Source organism: Marmota flaviventris, chromosome 2, assembly GCF_047511675.1.
Source record: "Marmota flaviventris isolate mMarFla1 chromosome 2, mMarFla1.hap1, whole genome shotgun sequence".
NCBI classification, from domain to species: Eukaryota; Metazoa; Chordata; class Mammalia; order Rodentia; family Sciuridae; genus Marmota; species Marmota flaviventris.
Window position 1 is genome coordinate 127,014,012 of NC_092499.1, and position 24,539 is coordinate 127,038,550.

A 24,539-nucleotide genomic window follows, 5' to 3' on the forward strand; every position below is an offset into this window, starting at 1 on the left:
ATGGTCTGAGAGCTCAGTGGTAAAAGACATAAGCATATAGAACACAAAAAAGACTTCTGTTATCGGATAGGTGTGGGACCTAGTCGGTTAAATCGTGTCTATTGCTGTGGCTTCTCTGAATGTGAACTTTGAATCTCCAAGAAGGAACAATAATGGGAAGCATATCCAAAGCCCACTGATTTTTCATGAGACTAGTCTTTTGTGAGACACACACTACAAAATTCTTTTTTGTGTGCTTCACACTGCTAAACACAGATGATTCCTACATTATGACCAGTGGTACTATTACACATCAACAATAGGAAACTTTTGGTATGAGGATAAGTCCAATTTCAAGCTCCTTCCAGAAATCTGATCAAGGATGCCAAAAATACTTGTGTGTTTTTACTTTCTTACATGGCAAGGCAGGCTAATAAAGCCATATGTGCTATGTCCTCTGTCCTAAATGTGCTGTAATCTTAAAAGTTTTGCTTAATTTATACTAGTAGTATTCATACTTTTTCTATCAGATGAATGATGTTTCTCTTCGAATGTTGCTACAGGACATGGATTGTGGGTACAGCGGTATCAAGATAAGAAAGCATTATTTGATGTCCCTGAGTCTGACGGCAGTTCTTTATCCCCAGTCACAGCAGCAGTTTACTCATTTTTGACAATGATAATAGTTCTGCAGGTAACAGTACTAAGCATCGTATGATACTTGCTTTACTTTTCTCAAGAGAACTTGAAAGTCATAATAGTCTGCTAAGAATTTCCTATAATTTCTGCATCTGGGAGAACCACAAATATATCTGCCTGACGTGTTGCTTTTTATTTCTCCACTTATTTATAGGTTCTCATTCTTGGGTGATTTTTCAAGTTAAAAAGTTCTCCTTTGTTTTTCTTAAGATTCCTAATGCTTTGAAATCTTGGTGTTGGTCATCATTTTCATGTCATTGTTTTTCCTTTCAATTTTTTTCTTTTCAGTGTTGGGGATCAAACCCAGGGCCTTATATTAGGCAATCCCCTACCCAAATTATTTTGTTTAAAAATAAATTTTATTTTGAAATAATTTAAAGATTTACAGAAAAGTTGCAAAGACTAACATAAAGAGCTCCCATAAAGAGCTCACATAATTCCATCATATAGGTTCTCCAAAATGTGAACATGTTATATTATTGTAGTGTATTATAAAGACAAGAAAATAACTTGGGTACTTTGCCGTGAACACAATTCAAACTGCATCATTCAGAGCTCACCTATCTTTCCACTGATGTGGTTTTTGTTTGTTCCAGGATTCAGTTCAATTCAGGTTATCACATTTATAAGTACTTGTTGTTGTTGTTGCTAATATTATTCACATGCCTCCTTCACAACTCCCAGTTACTGAAAGTCTTTTATGTCTAGAAATTTTAGTTAAAGATTAGGGATGGTCCCCAGCACTCCAAAGGGTGAGAGGGGAAGCAAGAGTCAGCACCAACCCTTTTGAGAATATAGAGAATAACCAGAGGATGTATACTTAGCTTCACCTGGGAGGGAAGCTCTGCTCTCCCTTATCATCTGTGCTTCATATACAGGAAACAGCCTTATTTAACCTTCCAAATTAGTCCTTTTATATAAATGCAAAATTTGTTCTGGTCTTGAGGTAGGGTAATATTTGGCATCTCATTAACATAATTAATTTACCCAGAGAACCATGTTACTCTGAATATGATATTCTGGGCCTATACAAAGTATTTCAATGCTGTGACTCTAAAAAGTAAATACTAACCTCAAGGAAGTTGGTTAAAAATTTCAAGATATGACTGCAAACAATTCTTGCAAAGCCTTTGTCCCTTTACTCTATATTATAAAAGATTGAAGGAATGGTGCTTTAACACAAAACTAGGCTCTGAAAAAAAAATGTCATTTTTTGGTGGATGTTGTCTGAACTCTGGGGTTGTGTCCATGAGAGACAGGCAGCTCCTATCACCTGGGGCCCAAGGGAGGCCTGGGGGTCAAACATTGCCATGGTTTGAGATGACTTTGCTTACGCAGACTCTGACTATGCCATATTTTTTTTCTTTCTCTCTCTCTCTCCTTTCTTTCCTTTCCTAGCCTCTCTCGAGCACAATTTAGTAATACGAAAATGCTTGCTTCTGCCCAAGCCATGGTCACACTTCCAGACACCATAGTGGATTTCCGCTCTGCAGTTGCATCATAGGCTGTCCTAGTTTAAACTCTATGCCAATACTTTAATCCTTTTCCAATAGTGACTCTAAACCAACCTATTTAAGCTCTTAAAGGTACAGTATAGTCCCTGCTTCCTTCTGGTTGTAGTCATTTGTCATTTAAATAGATAAGACCAATTCTACAGCTCCATGTCCTCACGGTCATTCATCCTGTGTGCCTTGTGTCTTCTAGGTTTTGATCCCTATTTCCTTATATGTTTCCATTGAAATTGTTAAAGTTTGCCAAGTGTACTTCATTAACCAGGATATAGAGTTGTACGATGAAGAGACAGATTCTCAGCTGCAGTGTCGGGCTCTGAACATCACGGAAGACTTAGGGCAGATACAGTATATCTTCTCAGACAAAACTGGCACTTTAACTGAGAATAAAATGGTTTTCCGAAGATGCACAGTGTCTGGCATAGAATATTCTCATGATGCAAATGGTGAGTCTGGGGGATTTTCTATTTGGGCTGGACCAGAAAACTGCTATATCCAATGCTGTGTGTGAACACACACACACGCACACACACACACACACACACACACACACAAGCTTCAGGGATTGCTGATTTTCAAGGAAGCATAAAGACATGGCTGTCAGAGCACCTCGGGAGCCTGATGTCTGGCACTATTTATAGGAAAGGCTGACACTACCAGGCTCACTGCAGTGTGTGGAATGGCAGGCATGTTTCAGCACTCATTTTCTGTCGGGCAAGTGCAGCAGCAGGCAAGGCACCCTTAAGGAGCTCATTTCTGAGGCATGCAGTCATTTCACTCTGTCACACCCAGGGACAAAGAGATGTTTCTGTTGTCACTCATCTGTCTGTTATCAGCTAAAGATTTTTAGAAGGGCATTGGGTAATTCAGGCTGCATTCTTTCCCTTGGAACAAAATGTCCGTGGGAGCTGGCGAGAAATCAATCGCCTCACTTCCGATTATGATTGCTCAGACAGCCCCTCCTCCCACCTCTCCTTTCCTTATCCTCTGCTGCCTCCTTTGTCTCTGAAGGAAGGCTGAGGGGAGCCACGACTTCTTAAGCCAAGGGTGTGACTAAACCAGCAGTCTCCACCCCAGGCAGGAGAGGGTGCAATGAGAACTGGTCCTGCACTCATAATTTTTCAGGGTCATAGCACCTCTAAGCGAGGCCACCCTGATCTGCAACAAAGACTTTATTTCCCTCCTATAACTGCAACAAATAACATAAAGAAACCTGTATAAAATGGGGAATAGGGGAGATGGAGCAGCCATTGGGCATTAATAGGAAACTTCTTTAGAGATATTTGATGAGAAATCTGGGATTTTTTATGAAATCAAGAATTATCTTGATATTCTCTACCTTCCTCCATATACAATTAACGCAACTGTAGTAAAACAGAAGGCAGAGGAACTTATACACTTTAATGTCTTATTCACCACCCAAAATAAACTGTCTGTGATGGTATTCCATACATTAACCTATCCACACTTTCTCCACTCTCCTTCTATCCTCCCTACCCCTTCCTTAGACCCTGTTCCTCCCTTCTGGTCCTCTTCTCTCACTGCTAAAATTTGTGCAGAATAGCTCATTCCCAGGCAGCATTTTCTTCAGCAGCCTTCTGAAATTGAGATCAGTTTCAGACAGATAAAAAGGACAGGTTTTGATATCTATTGCATAGCAGTGACTATGTGTAGTTAATAATTAGGTGTTGTATGCTGCAAAACAGCTACAAGTAAATTTCAGACATCTCACCTTAAAAATGATATGCAGGTGAGGTGATGGATATGCATACATTGCATACATCTATCAAAACATCACATTGTATCCCGTAAATGTATATAATTATGATTTGTCAATTAAAAATATTATATTTTTGAAAATATTAATAAAGTCAGGACCTGAGGCTCCATGGGGAGAAATCACAGAAAGATTTTGACAGTTGTTAAATGCTTACCAGAACTAAAGAGTTCTGTTGCCTTCAGAAAATAGGAGAGCATTTCTGGTGAGTAATGAAATAACCAACCATGCATCTCCACAGAACATTTTACAGAAGTGCCTGGATCAGCAGTTGACGGACAGAGAGCACCTTCAGCTAGTTAATCCTATGATCTGATCACTCACTGGTAAATCAATACAGATAAATTTCCCTTTGAGCACTGAGCCCAGCTCATATGCCATAACTGGTCATGCAGACCATGGGTGTGCTTCTTTTTGATGACCTGGGGCCACTGGCTGTGCATGCCCAGGGATAGGTATTTCCTGAACCACCTTGCCCTCTTCTTCCATGAGGACCTCAAAAGTCTCATTGAAGTCACTGGAGTCAGAAAATATCTCACACCAGCATTGGCCCCATCCCTGGCCCCACATCCTGGGAGGCATGAAGGCAGTCCTGAGAGGTGGCTACATTGAACTCTGATACCTGGTAACCAGTGGTGGAGGAGATGGGATGGGCAGGTATTCCCTTTGCAGGAAGAAGCCAAGCTCCAATGCACTAGCTAGAAAGTAGACATAATCTTGTGTCCAGGCTTTGCCTTTTCTTGCTGTCCAGTGTCACCAAACTGGGATTAGTGTCACCTAAGAGCAGGTAGGATGTTTGAGAGGAATCAAACATCCCTGCTGCCTGGAATCTTGTATCAGCCTTCTGATAGTGGTCAGGTGACTTCCTCTTCTGTCTCCCCATTTCTCATCTATAAAGGAAAGTCTCTTAAGATGTGTTCGATACATAGGCTTTTCCCACATGGCTGATAAGTATCTTGGGCATCCTTTTCTCTGGGCAGCTTCTCAGCAGGCTCCCTCGTGTAAAGATTCCTTGTAGTTCTGCCCAGCACGGCATGCACTTGAAGTTCTAATTAAGTGCTTATTTTGAATGGGTAATTCTCATGAATAGTCTCCTTGTTGCTCATCTATGAAGAAGCAAGCCATCCTAACTGGGAAAACCAGGGAAATTTGTTAAGGATCATTGGTTAACAAGCAACTCTTCATACTACTTACCAAATGCCCCCATGGCCTCAGGGACTTTGCTCCACAGTGCCCCCTAAGGGCTCAAGTGCAGCATTACAATCACCCTGTCTGTAAGTGATCCTCCTGTGTGTGATCTTAGGAGGAGTTTAAGCCTCCCTGATCTGCAGCACTTCATAGGAACAAAGCCTGGACGTGTGATTGTGTCTATTTTCTAGATAGTGCATTTGGAGCTTGGCTTCTGCCTGCAGAGAGAATACCTGCCCATCCCACCTTCTCCCACCAGTGGTCACCCTGTCCACTTGTCCTTGACAAGGAGGTTGGCACCAATGAGTGCTCTCATCCCAGCTGAAGTCCCATACATTTATTTCAAAAGATTCACAATGCCTCATCTGCCTGGAAGGCCCCTGTGAGGAAAGTGGGCCCTATAAGCCCATGCATGATGGGCAAATCCTTAAGTCCTCTTGTGCAGGCCAGGCCTGCACATTCTGCCCTGCTTCCTCCGGGCCACCTCCTGGCCCAATCCAATGTGCACTTTGGTTCTACCTAAAAGAAGACCTGCCCACACCTGACTTGTTGGGTGAGTAGACCACTGTATCATACTGGAAAGGATCCAGGCTTTGTCATCCTTTGGGCCTGGGTGCCACCATCATCCTTCTGTGACTGTGTCTTGTGACTTTAGCAAGCCCCTAAGTTTTCTGAAATGAGGCTTGGTCTGTTCATCTGAGAAATGGGGTTGAGAATATCAGCCTCCTTAGGCTGACCTGAGAGTTCAGATAAACAAGAATATGCTCTAACCTCTGTCAGTGGTTAGTCCCTTAAATGTGGCCTTGCCTTTAGAAAGTGAAGGTACTGAGTGCTCTGGGCACCCTGCCGAAATCCTCATGAAACCTAAAAGGCCCTGAATTGGCTCAGTCTGCTAAACCTGCTCAAACTGCTCCCATGATTTCTTACTCTGTGTTCCTGTCCTCACAGCCCAGCGTCTGGCCAGATACCAGGAGGCAGACTCAGAAGAGGAGGAGGTGCCCAGGGGGGGCTCATCCCAGCGTGGCAGTATTGGGAGCCACCAGAGTGTCCGGATCCTACACAGGAGTCAGAGTACAAAGTCCTACTGGCGCACAGGCAGCCGGGCTGAGGCCAAGAGGGCTAGCATGCTGTCCAAGCACACAGCTTTCAGCAGCCCCATGGTGAGTGTGCAGGCACGGGCACATGGCCCTTTGAGAGGATGCCCAGCCTGCCCTCCTGCTTTCTTCCACTGTCATTTTCTTCAATCACCAAAGGTGTCTATATTTAATTATACAAATAAGCTTTTGCTGGGTCGTTTGGCTCTGCTCAGTTAGCAGAAGTTTTTCTGGCCAGTATCTTCTCCCCACTGTTGTATCTTTTCCAAAACACTGACACAGCCTCTTTGCCATACGTCTATGGCTGGGTGATTGCCAGGTGAGCCACCCACCAAAGGCGATGGAGAAGAAGCTGTCCTGCCAAATGAAATGAATAAAACATCAGAGCAAAATGACAACTGTGGAAAAGCAAAGTCGATCCCCTCCCCTCAAGTAGTTAATTATTTGAGCCTAAATCGAGTGGCACTATTTTCTTCCTTGCCTTGTCAGCTGTCCATGCGTTTATAGGCCACCGCCATCAGGCAGGGAAATTTCGAGAAACCAGAGACAAATTCCAAAAGATACTTTCACTTATGAAATGTTTTAAGAACAGAGGGAAAAATACATTGTGAGTTGCTTCATTTTTTATGTCCTTCTATGCCCACATAGAAGCCACCACTTAAATGGGGTGGCCTAGAATTGTGGACTCCGATCAATGGGTTTACATGGGGATGCCAAAAGGGTCTCTGGGAGACCCAAGGGAAACTGTATTGGAACAAGTTTTCCTGACAACATTTCTGCACCACATGTCAAAAGTGTTCAAACTTTCTGACCTAGTAATTTAATGATTCAAAGATTGGTGTTTGCAGAAGTTTATCAAGATGTTATTTATATCAGCAAATTGGTGAAAAGAAGTCAAAATATCCAGTGATCAAGAGATGGTCAGATAAATGATGGTATATCCATCCATTTTGAAGTTATTAAAAAATGTGTTTTTATATAATCCTTAAAGCCATGGAAAAGTTCAGATAGTATAATGTTTTGGGTGGAAATGGAAACTGCCAATTTGTTATAACATATTTTGATTATGTGAAATTTAAATATAGAGATAAAAGCCTGCAAGGAAATACAGAAGCATATTTTTGAAAAGTAAATATTTTGTGGGATAATAGGATACAAATTTGTTGAAATTTTCTAGGCTGACACATGTTATTTTGCAATAATATATCTTAGATATATTGTTTCATAAGAAATATATATTTACTATACATAAGAATATGCATTTTTTTTCCATATGTAAATTATACATTTTATACAATTAAAGTTATATATAATGTAAAATTATAAAATGAAATAAGTGTGTATGTGAGGTGGAGTTCTGTTTATACCTTTTAATAAAACCAAGGCTCCTTAAATAGGTAAGCACGAAGATCCTTGGCAGTTTACTGGTTCAGACTCAACATGTGTCTCCATTTTCTCCCCAGGAGAAAGATATTACACCTGATCCAAAGCTGTTAGAGAAGGTGAGCGAGTGTGACAGGTACCTGGCCATATCAAGGCACCAGGAGCACCCTCTGGCCCAACTTTCTCCAGAGCTGTCTGACGTCTTTGATTTCTTCATTGCGCTTACCATCTGCAATACAGTAGTGGTCACATCCCCGGATCAGCCACGACAGAAGGCAAGTTGTGGAGTATCCCCAAGAGCACATGATGCCCTTGATCTTCTCAAAAACCCTTCTGGTAGTCTTCCTGAGGGTGAGCATGCTTCCCTTTCCTTCAAGGAGCTGCTCTCAGGTTTAAGAAAGATGCAGCAGGGTGCTTCACACAGGGCGAAACAGTGCATTGGTTCTGTAGTGTCATCCCAGGCTGCAGTGGACAGGTCAGGACTGAGGCCATGTGGGAGAGGACACATTGCCAGGGACACCTTCTGTGCCTCAGACAGGAAGGGCATAGAGTGGCCACCTGGACCCTGTTATAGGGTGGACAGGTGAGTTCAGGAGGCTCCAGCTGCCTTGGTACTTCTTCTGCTACCTGGCCTTGAGCAGGGGCAGAAGGCAGGCTACCCAATATGACCTACCCAGAGTCTCAGGTCTCAGATTACCAAAGAAGAGGAGAAAGGAAGGATTGGGTACCCCGACTTTGGGACAACATGCTTGGACTTCAATCCTTACTTAAGGCTTTTAGACGTGTTGTTCCCATCTCTGTGCTTTTTTGGGATGTGGGGCAGTGGTGAGGATTTATGGAAAGGGCTCAGAGTCGGGTTTGGCACACAGCAAATTATGTAATGTTAATAAAGACGTTTAACATTGTCCTTCAAGGAGAAGTAGTCAAGGATCAATCACAGGTTACTTAGGGTGGTGGAAATAGAAGTACCCAAGTTAGTTTTGGGTTGGCCCAACATTAAGGCTTTCCCTTAAGACAGGAAAGGTTTGATGTGTGAAGGGATCCTGAATAATCCAAGTACTCCTTAGGAAGTCCTGCAGGTGGGCCACGTTGCTTGAGGGCTGTGCGTCAGCATGGGTGTATATATTTAGAAGCTAGGCACTTTGGAATGGATAAAAGGAAGGTGTATGAGGGCTGGATGTGTCATAGACCTGTCCCTATACCTTCCTAACCTCCAGGATCAGCCCTTCCAGCAGGCTCCACTGATGAGCCATTGGCAAGTGATGTGGGGTGAATAGGGTGGGTCATGCTCTCTGCTGAGATAGTATATCTGACAGCAGCTGCCACCCCACTGTGCTCTTATTCCTGCTATGCCAGCCTGCTGAGGCCCCAGTGCACCAAGTGGATCCCAAGTGGACAGGTCTGGACACTCAGAAACCACAGGCTTGTGCTGCCAGCCCTGGGCAGGAGCTGCTTCCTACTATAGCATGTAGCTGCCTCTCAGCATCCCTTACCTGGCCTTCAGGATCTTCCACCACCCTGCATTAAAGCCTTCTGGCAGGCGCATCCCTGAATGGGGTATCTGTTTTCAAGGTTAGACCCTGCCTGTCAGACAGAAGCAATGTAGCAATTACTGAGTAAGTAAGAGACCCCATCATGACTGAGGCCATTCTGAAAGTTATACACGCTATGAGTTCTATGTAGGGAATGGAATATTTAGCCCACCCTTAGCCTGAGAATGAACATTTCTCCAGATCATTTCTGTTGCCACATATTGGTGAGTGCCACCTTCAAGAGCATTTGGAGCTATCGGGAGCTGTGGAAGGAATGTGTGCGTTCCCCTCCTGAATGTGTAGCATACATAAGGTCATTACATGTGACCTGGGGGAGTATCTCAGTGAAAGAGTATAGGCTTAGTGTAGGCTTGTGGATTCAATCCCTATCAACAAACAAGAATAAGTAAAGTCATAGGCCTAAAGAAAAGGCACCTTTGTCATAGTCTGGTTCTGTTTGCCTTGCTTTACCAAATACCTGACTTTCTGGAAGCTAGTACTATAATTCACAACTTTGGACAACTCTACTTAATCACAAAGTTTTAATAATAACTTAATATTTTGGTTGTTTCAACATTTGCTCTTTAAAGTATGGTCTCATTGCTCCATCATTAAACTTTTGGAAAGTTTAACAATTTTAGATATATATCTACATTTGTTATATATCTCATTTTGTTTTATTTCTTATTGTTATAGTTAAAGTATTTTTTAATGATTTAGATCCTGAATTTGTCTAAGTATGTATTTATGTATTTATAGCACTGGGGATTTAACTCAGGGATACTCTACCACTGAACTATATCCCCAAACCTTTTTATTTTTTATTTTGAGACAGTCTTACTAAGTTTCCCAGGCTGGCCTTAAACTTTCCGGCCCCCTGCCTCAGACCCCCAAGTTGCTGGGATTATATGCATGCACCACCACACCCAGTGTCTATATATTTAATTTGTTGCAAAAGATTCTTTGGGCTTAGAAATGTGATTTGTACACTTAAATTTTTATGGACATAATTTAAAGGAATAAATTATCTTTGTTAAGTGACTTTATAATTGGCAAAAAAAAAAAAAAAAAAAGCCAGGTTTTATGCCTCGCAATGGTGAACACACTTCTCTGATTCTTTTATGCAAAGTCAGAGGATACTATCATCCCTTCACCTGTCTTCTGACTGCTTCTCTTGAAGGTGAGGGTAAGGTTTGAGCTGAAGTCTCCAGTGAAGACAATAGAAGATTTCCTCCGGAGGTTCACGCCCAGCCGCCTGACCTCTGGCTGCAGCAGCATCGGGAGCCTGGCTACCACCAAGTCCAGCCACAAATCAGGGTGCAGCTTCATGTCCGCTCTGTCCAATGACAGCATGCTTTTGAGGCTGGAGGAGAGGCTGGGCCAGCCCACACCAGCCATTGCCAGCAATGGCTACAGCACCCCTGCAGACAGCTGGGAACCCAACTGCCCCCAGGAGCCTCAGCCAAAGCAGGAGCTGAGGTTTGAGGCCGAGAGCCCAGACGAGGCAGCACTGGTGTATGCAGCCAAGGCCTACAACTGTGCACTGGTGGATCGGCTACATGACCAGGTGTCAGTGGAGCTGCCCCACCTAGGAAGGCTCACTTTTGAACTCCTGCACACGCTCGGCTTTGACTCCATTCGCAAGAGGATGTCTGTGGTGATCCGGCACCCACTCACCGATGAGATCAATGTCTACACCAAGGGGGCTGACTCAGTAGTCATGGATCTCCTGCTGCCCTGCTCCTCAGGTACTAGCCCCTTCCCCTGCTGCACCCCGTTCTTGGGAAAATTTTTTGAGAAATCTCCTAACCCAGTCTTGTGGGTGATGCAATTTTCATTTATCCTTTTTCTAAAACAATGCCCATTAGAAAATCTAATGGTTTCTTTCAATCACTATTTCCCAGTTTAAAGGTTTGGACTAAACTGCATTAGGGGTCTTTGATGACTGGATTCCTCCCTCAACCCTGCTCCAGAGCAGTGGTGTTGGGAGATTTCTTGTGGAGCATCAGGTTTTAAATCTGAACAGTGAAGATTTGAAACCTCTAGATTAAAAATCCTGGGAAGTACACTCCTGCCCTATGGACTGGGGGCATCTTTGAGGTCAAGACCACAGTTTTCAGCCTATGTGTGGAGCTGTCTCAGGCCACAATGTGGGGTGACAAGGAGGTATAGCTGCAGGTCAGTCTCCCACTACCCTGTGTCCTGACTTTGGGCTAAGCAGCAGCTCCATGTCAGTCCCTTTTATCCCTTTTGACTTAAAATGGGGATTAAAAACCACTGTTTTGGTTTTTGGAGGGTGGAACTTTATCCAGCAAAAGAGGCTATAAATCTTTCCAGCTAGAAATGCTCCTGAACTTGGGAGGCAAGGAGGGAGCCATACTTGTACAGTTAACCTAGTCCTCCCTCCTCCGTTACTCAAACGATTGAGGATGAGTGTGATCAGCTCTGGAGGTCAAGAGCAGGGTAGAGGTAAGGATGCTATTGGCAGCTGGAGGGGACCTAATAGGGGCTCTGTTGCCTGACCCCTGAAGCCTGGCTGTTTTCCATATCCTGAAGCAGCTTTGGGTACCCTGTGTTGTAAAATGTTATGCACTATAAAAGTCCTTCTGGAGTTTGGCTTCTACAGCCCTATTAACCATAATCTCAGTGTCCTATGACAGAACTCTGGATACCAAAGCCTGGGACTACCCTGTTGCCTAAAAATATGCTAGAGGATCTTTGCAGACTGGAATTTCATGTCCTCATCACAGAGTTGTGTCCTTCAAAAGGCATCTGATCTAAATTTGCAAATGTGTTTCTGAAAATAGTTAGACGACCAACTCTCGATAGGATGTTGCCTTTCTAGCCTTATGGTGGTCCTGTCGTAGTGTTGGCATAGAAACCAATTCATGGGCTGACATTGTATGGCAAGAAGCTTCTTCAATCTGATGTTTGATTCTTTTTTTTTTCTGTTTTGTTTTTTTTTTTAGCTATATCCTTTGTGTATTTTAGCGCATTTTTACCTTTAAAACAAATTGTGTACAATTATGCAGTGTATCTCTGAGTAGTTGAACAGTGTTTTTTTAAAAAACAACAACAACAACAAAAAAGCTAAATATATACCTAAGCCATAAGACTTAGTTTCATGACATTATCTTCTGACTACTGAGGAAAAAAGACCTGAATTACAATAATCCATTTCAGCAAAATTTTCCAATTCAAATTAGAAGGGTTTCAGTTTACAAATCTTTTGAAAGGGCAATATTAATGCAATTCACATCAGAAAATCCAGTTAATACAATTAACAATAAACCACACTTTTGCTATATGGTAGAACTTTCTATTGGTCTTTCAATTCCTTCAGCCTTCTGACTGCAGACTTGACTGTGACGACAGAAGTGATATTGTAGGTCCAGGCTCCACCAGCCACTGTTTTCATGCAGGAACCCCAGTGCCAGATCCCCACAGCCTGTCTCTTCATCTTGGTTTTGCCACAGAAAGAACAAGTGTACTTGGCGTGCTGACTGATTTCAATTTTCTTCACCATTTTCCGGAGGGAGGCACCGTAGCGGGTCCCATATTTACCGATGATTCCGACTTTCTTAGTGCGTTTAGCTATGTCGCCACAACTTAGGCCCAAGACCAGAGAGCTTGATGTTTGATTCTTGTTTGCATTCACATGGAAAAAAAACATAGATGGGCCAAGCAGATTTTATTCTGCTACTCGAGACCACTTCTGTCCTATTTTGTGATTGTGCATTAAAGATAACGTAAAGGATCCCCATGCTTCAGTCTTTAACACACACTAACACACACAATGGCTCATGTCTAAGGTAGAATGTCTGGACTTGCACTAGAATACAAGAGTGGGACAAAGGTAGTAGGAGAGGCCTGTCATGTCCTAGAAAGAAAGCTAGGAATCCTGTTGAGCTGTGCAAGGAAACAGTTTCCACAGAGGAGGCCACAGCAGTTGCCATTCTTGTATTCTCTACTAGTATATGTTTTTTAAATGAACAGAAAAATCTCAAATATAGACAAAACACAAAACTTTTATCACTAATTTTTGATAATTAGCATCTGTGTTAGTCAGTTTTTCATCAGTGTACAAAATACCTGAAATAATTAACTTATAAAGAGAAAAGGTTTATTTTAGCCCATGGTTGTAGGTTTCAGCCCACAATTTGTTGGCCCTATTGCTTTTGGGCTATAACAGGCAGAATATTATGAGGAGTTCATGGTGGAGCATATCTGCTCACCTCATGGCCAGGGGGCCAAAAGGGAAAAGAAAGGTCAGGGTCTCACTACATTCCTTCTGAGGGCATACCCCCAGTGACCTAAAGACCTTCCATTAGACATCACCTCTTAAATTTTCTACCACCTCCCAACCATGCCAGTCTGCCACATGGGACTTTGGGGAACACTTAAGATACAAATTACAGCACTATTTTTTCATAAAAGAAGGACATTTTAACACTTTCTCCTCATCTCCAAATATTAAAGATGTCACAGAATTTAACCCATTCTCTTTCTTCAAAGAGCTTACGATACTTTCATCAAGAGGCATGTGTTGGTTAAACTGACCCAGTGGGAGAGAATGGGTTGTATTAGCAATGCATGGCTGAGTGTTTGTCTTCCCTGCCCCAGCAGGTAATTGTGTGTCCCCTTGTCCCAGGTACTCAGGGTCCCAAATGGTCCGGACTATCTCTATTTACTCTTCTAGATTTATTTTGACAAATGTGGTTAATCTTAAATTATATCCCTGCTCAGCTCTTTTTTCTACCTACCCAGAGATCCCTCCACCTTCCCTGTCCCTGGGACAACCAGAGTGCTCTATTGTTATTCTGATCTTGTGTGTGACAAGGGGGGTGGTATTGGGGATTGAATCCATGGCACTCTAACACTAGGGGTAACATCCCCAGTCCTTTTTGTTTTTATGTTGAGACAGGATCTTACTAAATTGCCTAGGCTGACCTTAAGCGTGTAATGCTTCTGCCTGAACCTCCCAGGTTGCTGGGATTATAAACATGTGCCACTCACCTGGCTTGTTATTTTTACTTCAAAGTTCAAAGAATCATCAGAATCTTGAAAGAGTTATCCACAACTTCTGAGAGCTAATATACCAGAGGTTTATCCATATCTTCTAAGACGCCTGTAATCCCAGTGGCTCAGGAGGCTGAGATAGAGAATCGTGAGTTCAAAGCCAGCCTCAGCCAACAGCAAGGTGCTAAGCAACTCAGTGAGACTCTGTCTTGAAATAAAATACAAAATAGGGCTGGGGATGTGGCTCAATGGTAGAGTGCCCCTGAGTTCATTCCCCTTATACGTACATATGTACATACATAAATACATACATACATACATACATACATAAATTTGAGCTTCATCTTCTCAGGAAATTTAAATCCCTAAAGCAAAGCAATCTAAAGCAACTCTTTTTATTCTCATTATCACCTCATTAAGGAGTCTTTTTAAAAAAAAAAAAATATTTTGGGGGGGTTGTAGATGGACACAATACCTTCATCTTATTTATTTATTTATTTTTATAATGCACTGAGGATCAAACCCAGTGCATCACACGTGCCAGGCAAGCAGTCTATCACTGAGCCACAATCCCAACCCCTCATTAAGGAGTCTTTTAAAAAACAATTGACCTCTTGTGACATTTTAATTCCACAGAGATGCTGTATATCTGTTTATGTTTCATGTATCTGTTTTGTACACAAGTGAGATTTTGTCAACTCCCAAGAACAAGTTGGCACTCCCTTGAAGAATTTGTCACCCTTTAGGAGAATGCAGGATATAGGGATAAGGGTGCTTCTTGCTAGGTCCAGCATGGGATGCCCTTGGAATAGTAGTAGAAAAGCTTCCCCAAGGCCAAGACCTCAAGATTTAGGGTTGCAGATTTAGTAAATAAAATATATAGAATATTCAGTTAAATTTGAATTTCAGCTATATTTGAATTTCAGCTGCATCTCACATGAGGAGGCAGTATTTGGATGTCTTCTACTTTATTTGGTAAAACTAGCAATGATGTATGTTTTGAGGAGAGAGACTGCACTTTCTGTTAATTTTCCATTTTTCATAAGTATTAGAATGGGCACCTTCCTTTAATAGGCTGGACCAAAGGATTGATTCTGGATGTCTTTTGATGAGGTTTTTGTTTTCATGAGTTTCTCATTTCAACAAGTGATCTTAGAAATAGCTAATATGCATTTTGATGAGACCAATTAGTTGATTTATTTCTTTGAATTCTGTATGAAACTGTGCGCATTATTTGAAAGTGATGAAGCAGACTGCGGGGGGGGGGGTGGGGAATTTACTGCAGGGTGTTATGCTGGGTGCCATTCCTTTTTATTCATGTTCCTGCTTCTACTCTGACCTAGATGACGCCAGAGGAAAGCATCAAAACAAGATCCGAAGCAAAACACAGAATTACCTCAACCTGTATGCAATGGAAGGCCTGCGTACCTTGTGCATTGCCAAGAGGGTGAGTGGGAACTGTCTCTGCAAAGAAGCAGAAGTGGGTGCCTCAATGTGTGCAGTGCCTGACACAGCATTCAACAGTGTATCTCACATAGGTTCTGAGCAAAGAAGAGTATGCCTGTTGGTTGCAAAGCCACTTAGAAGCAGAATCATCTGTGGACAACCGAGAGGAGCTCCTTTTCCAATCTGCCATTCGCCTTGAGACGAATCTGCATCTATTGGGTAATTATGCCTGTGATCTGCCTGTCCTACAGAGCAGTGTTGAATTTGAAGAGAGGGTCTTGGAGAGGATGCTGGTCTGGCTGTAGTCAGTGGCTGATCTGCATGCTCTGGACTTGGTTAAAGAACTACCTGGCTTGATGCCATTGGGTCCCCCAGCCTAGATGGTCCTTGAATGAACATGTTCACTGGCCTATTTCCATGGGGCCCATATGTACCCAGCATTCCATGATGGCAGCCAACTTGCCTCCCCTAGATCCAGCTCTTCCACCAAAAAGAGAGATGAGCAGCAAGTCTTTTGACAATTGAGGGTTGAAAGGATTTCAACCTCCTGGAAAAACAAGAGAAAGGGTTGTGCCCCAGAAACTGCTGCACTTTGCATTTTATGAATATTTTACAGATTCTTTGGAGATGAAAAGATAATGGGCTCATATTTACTAAAACGTGCTCATATTTCCTGTGTTCCTATTTATATTTAATAAATACTGAGAGTGTTAGCAATAAAATATTTATTATTTTTACGCTCATTTCAACATTTGAAATAATTAATTTTAACTTAATATTTATTAAATTAGTGAATAAATCACCTAAGTCCTTGTATGGGTAGAGTTTATTACTCTAGGTGTTCTCAGGAAGAGCTCGTCATGACATTGACATTCCCTTTCATCCTAGATCCCATTCATTTTGCATAAAGTCCTAGAGAGTTTCTCTTTCTCCATTTAACAAAGAAAGGTTGCATTCACTTGGCTTCATTCTCTGGGCAGAGGAGTTGAGAAATCTATATGTCTTTATGTCTAATATAAAATATACTTAATGTTAAATGGACTGATGTGCACTAGATATAATGAATACATGTACACACTTCATATAATATTCCACTATACCCAACATCTATCTACGCCTTTTTCAGAGAAATTTCTTCCTAATTTGGATTCTATAATTAATATTCTAGTTGGGCAATTGTGTGAACATCTAAAAGAGGGGTTTTATACTTATCCTCCATTCTAGTTCTTTGTGTTAGGGTGAGGTCAGTGTCCTAGATAATCAAAAATTTTCAGAATTATGATTGAATCATGTCCTACTGTTGCCCTGAGGCAGATGGCTTTCCTCCAGGAGCATATGAAAATGGCTTTGATATGCGTCAGTTAAGGAACCAATGTGTTGCCTACATTGGGCATCAACAGTGTACTAGAGCATATTCTTGCCTGCTAACAAGAGCCCATTGTAAATTTTCAAGAATTTTGCAATAACCTCCTTCTATATTGCATAAAATTTCAAGAATTTCACAGTTTTTTCTTTCTTTTTTTTTTAACTTGTGGCACTGGGAATTGAACATGCAGAGCATGTGCTCTACCACTGAGCTACATCCCTAGCCCTCACAAGGCCTTTTGATGCCATGTTGGTAGACTGAAATCAAGCAAAGTAGGAGTGTTTACAGCACAGAAATGGGCAAACTGGACAGCTCAGCCTCCCTCCCACAAGCCAGTTGCCAACCACTTATGATCTTCTACTACCTGGTATATTTAAGTGATGAAGCCCAACCTGGAAGAAACAAGAGCCACCCACCATTTATTGTTCACCACAGCTTGATCTACAGGTAGGGAATTATGGGCTCTGTGTTGTAACTCCATTGTTTTAGGAAAGCGAAATGACGTATTTTTATTTTTCATATCCCAAAGCAAAATACTGCTTTCTAAATCTTTTCATTTAAGCGCTCATATTAAATAGCCCCAGAGAGCCACAAATAAATATCATCAGCAGAAAGGATCACCATTCACACTGTGTTCCTGAAATTTTCTTTTTCAAAATGTTCTGGCCAAGAACCTAAATCCAAATGACAACATTCTGCTCATTTTGCCTGGTGTTCTTGTTAGTTTCTCTAAATGTCATCTGGAACTCCCCAGTTGGTGACATCCTATCCCTTCTCATTGAAAGCCGTCTGACATCCCAGCACAGTGATGCATTGCACAGCACTAACTTCACTCCAAACTCTACCAATTACCCACGTTACAATACTTAGAAATGTCAGGCCCTCCCAAGGGTCAGATTGTAAAGAAGGTGGCATTTAGTCAAAGTCACATAAATTATATTGCAAACAGGCTACCTTGGAATGCTGAAGAAAGACACTAGACTTCAGATCATTCTAAAAGGGCTTTGCCCTTTTTTCCTCAGCCATATGTGATGCCCAGGTGGGCATACTTTCTCTAACTCTAATACTAATATATTACTTTCTTTGTAATACTATTCTGTGCTTGATTCAAACCAGCAGATTGTATAGGCAAGGTCTGTGGAGTGACCCAAGAAGAATCCCTTCACTAAGGTCAATTAGTTACTGAAATAAAAGATCTTATATTTTCAAGGTGTTAGGTTTTCCCTGAATAGATGAAAACTCCTTCAAGACTGCAGTTTACCTGCACAGACCTTCCCTGCTTTCTATCTTGGTAGATATTGTACTGAGGCACCCTGGCTGAGCAGCTGGGGGATACCAGGCTCTTTCTGCAGGAAGTTGTGATCTAGTGAAGGGTACAAAACTGATTGAGTTATGTATTAATCACTTCCCCCATTGCTGTGACAAAATATCTGAGATAATCAACTTAGAAGGCAGAAAGGTTTATTTTGGCTCATAGTTTCAGGTTTCAGCCCATGGATGCTTGGCCTATTGTCTTTGTGCCTGTGGCAAAGCAATACATCTTGGTGGGAGTGCATGGCAGAGGACACTGCTCACCTAATGGTGGCCAAGAAGTAAAAGAAAGAAAGGGCTGAGGTCTCAGTATTCCCTTTAAGAGCACACCTTTCTAATAGTAGGTATAAACTCTTTAAGGCCCCACCACTTTTCCATAGCACCATGGGCTGGGGACCATGTCTTTGACACATGCCCTTTGGGGGACATTCAGTATGTAAACTTTAACAAGTTATATACATAACAAGCACTGTAGGAGGAGCATTATCTTAGCTAACAGTAATCCATCATGGTTAGCTATTGTTATGATTACTAGATAATCATTATTTTTATCATTAAGTATAAATGAGGTTCTGTGATATAGGGAGGAAAGTAAAGTCATCCCTCCCTCTTTCTTCGGATGTCAAGGAATATATCACAGAAAGAATGACCCTTCAGAGACTCAGGCCACACATGTTCTTTCCTCCTGCTAGATCCCCAGAGGACTTGGGGTGGGGAGAGAGGCCAAGACCAAATGCCTTTCTAGTGCCTGAGTGGCCAGGTGTATGCTCACAGTGAGCACAGAGCATAACATAGGTGGCTTCATTCCCCAGCAGGTCTTAAGCCCCATACTCTGCCTGGTCTCCTTCCTATGGGAACTCTTAAGGTTCAAATCAGAGTAGAGCTTTGGTAAAATGTCTTTTCTTCCTTTCTGGACCCTTTGCAAGTTCCCACTTAGACTTTTTGTACATCCATAGAGTGGGAGGCAGATCTGATTTACTTCATAGACTACTTGAGCTGCAAGAGCAAAGACCAGCCACACTTCCCTCCAAGGGGCTTCTGAGGGGCTGGTGACATTCTGGTTCCTGAGCTTAGGGCTGGTTACATAAGTATGTGATTCTTTAAAAGTATATCCAAGTGTATACTTAAGAAATATTGTTTTTTACGTATATTTTACCTTGATTCTGTCTTCCCCTTTCCTATGCCTGCCAACTTGTTCATTCTAGGAGAAGAAAGGGCAAGAACATCTTAATTTGTTTTGACCATTGTTTAAGCCACCCAGTCTAAGTAAACAAATGTTTACTTCTTCAGCCTTGGAGGCTGGAAGTCTAAGATCAAGGCACCAGCAAATCCATTGTCTGTTGAAGGCTCTTTTGGTTTGCAAACAGCTGCCTTCTCTCTGTGTCCTCACATAGTAAAGAGAGATGATTTCTCTGGTACCTTTTTAAAATAGGATAATAATGCCATCAGGGACTGCATCCTCATGACTTCATCTAAACCTAATCACCTTCCAAAGGCTCTATATCTTAACCCTATCACATTGGGAATTAGTGCTTCAACTTGTGAATCTGGGTAGGTGGGGGACACAGACATGGAGTGCATAGTAGTGTCCCAGCACAGGGAACAGTGTGTCATGAAGGACTGAAGCAGGAATGGCTAAGAGCCCTCACCCACGGCTACAGCCCAGGAGTACTTGGGCTACTGCTCACTTCTAATGCAGTAAAGAAAGCTAAAACATGAAAAAAATGGAGGCAGGCCCAAGCACATTTCTGCATCCCTTATCCAAAACCTTGGAATCCAAAGTGTTTTGGATTTTAAGTATTTTTCATTTTGAAATACTTGTGTGATACATAATGAAATATCTTGGGGATGGGACCCAAGCCTGAAAACTGAAATTCATTTATGTTTTTTATATTGTATGCCTTATGCATATAATCTGAGGATGATCTCATGTATTATTTTTAATGCACCTGCATTTTGGCTGTGACCTGTCATATTGAGGATGGGTGTGGAATTTTCCATGTAGCATCATGTTAGTATTCATAAGGTTTTATAGTTTAGAGCATTTTGGATTTTATATTTTTCTGGTTAGGGATATTCAACCTATAGTATATTTTTCCTAACATGGTGAGACCAATAAGGCTACCTCTTAATTTTTTGATTGTGCAAAAAAAAATTCTTTTTCAGGATAAGGTTGGTTTCAAGATTTAAATAATGTGTCTGCCCTTGCCATCTGTTTTGATAGAAAATGGTTAATACTATTGAGAACAAACATGTGAACTTCATTTACTAGAAGCTTTCCATGGGAGAGGTAATTTCTAAGACTTAAAAAACAAAAAAATCCCTCAAAATATGGTCATTTCTATCACCTCACCATGAGGTTTGTTTTCAAGCTATCTGTAAAGTTGCAAGTTAGCTGCCTGATAGTCAGAAAGAATTCAAGGTTCTTTGTTGTAAGTATACACAGTTATGCTCAGTGACTCTCATTTGTTCCTCCTACACATTCTTGACTGAGTCATATCAAGAGAGATATCACAAGTGTCCACCACTGCCCTGAAGTGGTGAATCATCAATGTGTGCTTCCAAAAGGCACTTCCTGCCATTAGATGTCAGATGCAACTGGTAGCTGAGCCCGAGCAGCTCCCAGTCAATAGGGACTGTGCTGTCACCTGTCTTTGGTGTATTTGGTGTGTGGGATTTGAATCCCATCAAGAGTTGGAGACATGTGAAGAGAGGGCTCACTCACACCATTGCCCATTTGACCAGGTGCCACAGGAATCGAAGACCGCCTACAGGATGGAGTCCCTGAAACTATCACTAAATTGCGTCAAGCAGGCCTACAAATTTGGGTTCTCACTGGTGACAAACAAGAAACAGCCATTAACATTGCATATGCCTGCAAACTTCTGGACCATGATGAAGAAGTCATCACCCTAAACGCCGAATCCCAGGTAGGTGGATTTCGGGAAACCTTTGTTCCTCTTGGGATGGCCTCGTGTCCTGTGGGACCACCATGACAGGACTGTTGTTGGAAGACCACCTGGAAAGCTTCCATTCTGTCAGCTACTGTGAGAAGGACCCTTGCCCACTATATATCCCTCTTAGCACCTGTGTCATGTTTCTGGGACTTAAGATGTGCTTGTCATTGCCTTGGAAGATGTGGCATTTGCTGGAGTTTCTTGGCGTCAAAGGAATACACATCTGAGTTTTGCTAGTGCAAAGTGCAGCCTCTTTTTTTATTGATTTTTTTTTCTTAAATAAATGACAGTGGAATGCATTACAATTCTTATTACACATATAGAACACAATTTTTCATATCTCTGGTTGTATATAAAGTATGTCCACAATAATTCATGTCTTCACACACGTCCTTTGGATAATGGTAGAATGTGATGGACCATTATCCAAAGTGCAGCCTCTTTTACCAACATACTACTCATGTTGACAGTATCAGAAATTTTTTTATGAGGTTATGTATGTAAAAGTGGGGTCAGGATAGCACTGACTTCCCTGGGATTATTAACTGTCTCCTGGATGCCCCAACAGGCATTAAACATTTTTGTCGTCAGGTCACATCTGTTTAAATCCTCAAGTATGTAGCAAGTATCTACTCCATGTACTGTCACAATCTAGGCCCTCATGCCACATCTGAGCTCCCCTTGAAGGATGTTCTCATGCTGGCTCACAAGTTTTGTGATGGAGCAGCGAGCTGTATCCGCTTCATTTTTCCCTGGCCTTCTCAGAGTGGTGAAGGCTCCCACAGTCTCTTTGGGACTCACACATAGATTCGGCCTTCCTTTCTCACTTCCACATCCAGACCTTCAACTGTCAAGACCTCAGAACACTGACACTGAGAGTCACTTGTTCATAGCATTACCCTATTAACTTTTAATGTCTGTGGGATCAGTAATTTATGATATTGGTAATTTGCTTCTTTTCTTTTGGTCAATTTTGGTACTAGCCTATCAATTATATTGACCTTTTCAAAGGACATGTTTTGGTTTCATTGATTTATTTCCCTCTCTGTTTTCTGTTTTATTGATACCTGCTCTTTGTTATTTCCATTTTTTTTTTTTTTTTGCTTGTTTTGCTTTTATTTTACTCTAGTTTCTCAAAATGAATTCTTTGGTTACTGATTCGAGAACATTTTTCTTTTCTAATATAAGCAACATAGGTTATAATTTTTTCTGTAGGCACTGTTTATCTGCATCTCACAATTTTAAAGAGCTGTGATTTCATTTACATACAGTTCAAAACAGTTTTTTAATTTTTTTTTCCTTAGGGCTTCCTGTTTGACTCATGGATTATTTACAAGCATTATGTTTTTTGGTTTTTCATTTCCAAGGGTTTGGAGAATTTCCTCCTATCTTGCTGTTATTGATTTCCAGTTTAATTCCATTGTGGTTGGGCTTGCATTTTACGATTTTGATTTTTTGAAATTTATTTTTTTTTTATTTTATTATATTTTTTTGCCATACTGGGGATCAAACCTGGGGACATTCTATCACTGAGCTACATGTCCAGCCCTCATTAGTTTTCTTTTTTTGGAGGGGGGGGTAAATCTTTTTTTTGGACATAGATGGGCTTTAAGTTTATTCATTGATTTATTTATATGTGGTGCTGAGAATTGAACCCAGTGCCTCACACATGCTAGGCAAGCACTCTACCACTTCACCACAACCCCAGCTGCCCTCATTAGTTTTTATTTTGAGGCAGGGTCTCACTAAGTTGCCCAGACTTTCCTTAAACTTGTGATCCACCTGTCTCAGCTTCCTGAATCCCTGAGATTACAGGCATGCAATAGCCTGTTTTTCTTTTTAATGACCCACAGTATGTTCTCTCTTGGCGATTGTTATGTTCCCTGGAAAGAATGCTTGCATGATCCATTTGTGGTGTCTTCTACAAATGCCAGTGACATTTGGTTGTAAAAGGGGTGGCTCAATTCTTGTATATTAGGGGTCAACAAACAAGGCTTCCCAAGTTGCCTTGTGGCACGATCCCCCTTTTGTTTGAAGAACGTTCTTTATTTCATCTTTATTCCTGAAGGATATTTTCATTACATACAGAAAATTGAAATGGCAGTTCTTTTCTTTTAACACGTGAAAAATATTTCTCTTTCCAGACGCCATAGTTTCTAAAACGAAATCATAGTCATTTGAATCATTGTTATCTTTGAACTAATGAATTGTTTTTACCTAGCTGCTGCTAGACTTTATCCTTGTCTTCTGTTTTAAGCAGTTTGATTATGACGTGTTTCAACATGATTTGCTTTTGATTTATACTCTGGGATCCGATTATCTTCTCAGATCTTTTGCCAAGTTGGAGGTCTTTTCAGCCATTATTTCTTCAATGTCTTTTCTGTACTTTGTCTTCCTCTTCTGGTACCTGGTTGACCTAAATGTTCTGTCTTTTGATATGGCCTCAGTGGTCGTGGGGATTTCTTTGCTTTTGTTTGTTTGGTTTTTTTCTTTTTAATTTTTTTCCTCTGTTGTCCAGGTTGAATAATTCCTATTGATCTATGTTTGAATTCACTGAAATTTTCCTATTACCTTCTTTCTACTACTAAGCCCATTTGGTGAATTTTTTAAAATTAGCTTAGTATATAGAATGTTTTCATATTTACAGAAAAGTTGGAAAGACTACAGAGAGTACCCATAACCACACCCAGTTTGTCTCTGATGTACTTACACAAGCGTAGTACGTTTATTATATTCATGAACCAATATTAGTCTGTTATTACTTACTGAAGTCCACACCACATGCAGAGTGCCTTAGTTTTGCCTAACATCCCTTCTCTGCCCCAAGGATCTCATATTACATTTATTTATCATGTCTTCCTTGACTGTTCTTTGCTGTGACAGTTTCTTATACTCTGTTTTTGCTGACGTTGGCAGTTTTGAAGACTCCTGGCGAGGTATCTTATGGAATGTCACTATAATGGGATGTGTCTGATGTTTTCTCTCTGACTAAAGTGGAGTTTGGGAAGTGCAAGGACATAAAGTGCCATTTTCATCTCATCACATCACATCACTGTGATATCACTGTGATGTTGACTTGGTGTCTGTCAGGTTTGTCACTATAAACTTATTCTTGTGCTCTTTTCTATGCTGAGCTCTTGGGTAGGAAATCACTATGTAGAACTCACCCTTAAGGAGTGTGGACTTACAGCCTGCCTCCTGGAGGGCAGAGAAGCTAGGTAAATTGTTTAGAATTCAGTGAGCTTTTCATTTTGGTTAATGCACTTGGGATTCTAAA

The 24,539-nt window shown here is 41.4% G+C and overlaps 2 protein-coding genes across 2 annotated transcripts in view; one reads left to right on the plus strand and one right to left on the minus strand.

The window, feature by feature from the left end:
* Atp10a (ATPase phospholipid transporting 10A (putative)) overlaps window positions 1-24,539 on the plus strand; it is a 188,266-nt gene that overhangs the window by 146,441 nt on the left and 17,286 nt on the right. Inside the window, 8 exon segments of the mRNA XM_027925819.2 lie at window positions 543-673; window positions 2,383-2,635; window positions 6,103-6,314; window positions 7,712-7,906; window positions 10,344-10,911; window positions 15,526-15,629; window positions 15,721-15,847; window positions 21,051-21,235. Coding sequence (XP_027781620.2) covers window positions 543-673; window positions 2,383-2,635; window positions 6,103-6,314; window positions 7,712-7,906; window positions 10,344-10,911; window positions 15,526-15,629; window positions 15,721-15,847; window positions 21,051-21,235 — 1,775 coding nt within the window.
* On the minus strand, window positions 12,483-12,836 carry LOC114084881 (large ribosomal subunit protein eL43-like). The gene has a single exon (XM_027925973.2). It carries the CDS (start codon window positions 12,834-12,836, stop codon window positions 12,483-12,485), a length of 354 nt encoding a protein of 117 aa, XP_027781774.2.

Bases quoted from the DNA above. Each gene is read 5' to 3' on its own strand.
- LOC114084881 (XM_027925973.2), bottom strand. From the start codon at position 12,836: ATGTTTTTTTTCCATGTGAATGCAAACAAGAATCAAACATCAAGCTCT.